We start from the raw sequence: 957 nt of genomic DNA on the forward strand, positions 1-957 counted from the left end.
TCTCATCCACCAAAGTCCCTCAGGACACCTTCCCTGTCTTTCTGCCAAAAAGAGTCACTGCCAGATTTCCAAGGTCTGTATTTGGATATTACATTTGAGAAGAAATTTCCTGCATATAGGTTAGACTGTTCTATCAAAGTGCATCTTTCCTCTATACGTATACCCCTTTGTGTAAATAATTCCTTCATAAGGCTTAACCATATACCTGAAATGTTTCCATTCTGTATCTAATAAATATCACCTGAAAATATTTTTTTCAGTATTTACATATGAAACATATAAAAAATAAGATCATTGTAAGATTACTTCTTCGACCTCATCTTCTAAAGAACCAAGGGTCTTAACTCCTGGCTTGCTTGTAGTGTGTTGCAAATGGCGTCGGGTTCGGTTTCTTCCTTCACCGAAAAGCTCATGGTCTTCTTTTACTTCGACTTTACTTTTTTTATCAACAAGAAGAGCATTACTAGAGTCCCAATCTATGTCAAAAGGTGTTGCATCATTATTTTTAGAGAGAAGGATGGTACTGGTACTGCTTCCAAAGAGTTTTTCCATTAAATTGGACTTCTTTTCTTTCTCACTATTGAAATCTGCATTTTCCTTAACATTTTCTTCTAAGTTGTCACTTTTTTGAGTAAGCCAACTTGGTCTCCCTGATCCTTTTCCAAAGGAAGGTACGTAACTACCAAATGTTAACTCACTACCTAAATTTACAGTCCTTACATTTCGTGGCTTCTGCCATTGTGCTCTTGTGGCATCATCCTGGCTATCATCCACAGGAAAGCCATTAGTAACCTTCCTGGGAATATCAAAGAATTGATTAGTTTTTTCTTTTTTCGCCAGGGAATCAGATTTTCTTGCTATAAGTGGTGCTTGGGAAGCAGGTTTCACACTCATCACATTTTGAGTTTCTCTATCAATTTCTTGCATTTTAGCAAGCAGGAGCTCTCTTTTTTGCCG

The 957-nt window shown here is 37.2% G+C and overlaps 1 protein-coding gene across 1 annotated transcript in view; it reads right to left on the minus strand.

The window, feature by feature from the left end:
• Positions 1-291: 291 nt before the first annotated feature.
• LCA5 (Leber congenital amaurosis 5) overlaps positions 292-957 on the minus strand; it is an 11188-nt gene continuing 10522 nt past the window's right edge. Inside the window, exon 7 of the mRNA XM_010080262.1 lies at positions 292-957. This exon is cut by the window's right edge and continues 131 nt beyond it. Within this exon, the coding sequence (XP_010078564.1) occupies positions 292-957 (666 nt within the window).

The sequence above is a fragment of the Pterocles gutturalis genome, unplaced genomic scaffold (genome assembly GCF_000699245.1).
Source record: "Pterocles gutturalis isolate BGI_N339 unplaced genomic scaffold, ASM69924v1 scaffold8194, whole genome shotgun sequence".
In the NCBI taxonomy this organism is placed as follows: Eukaryota; Metazoa; Chordata; class Aves; order Pterocliformes; family Pteroclidae; genus Pterocles; species Pterocles gutturalis.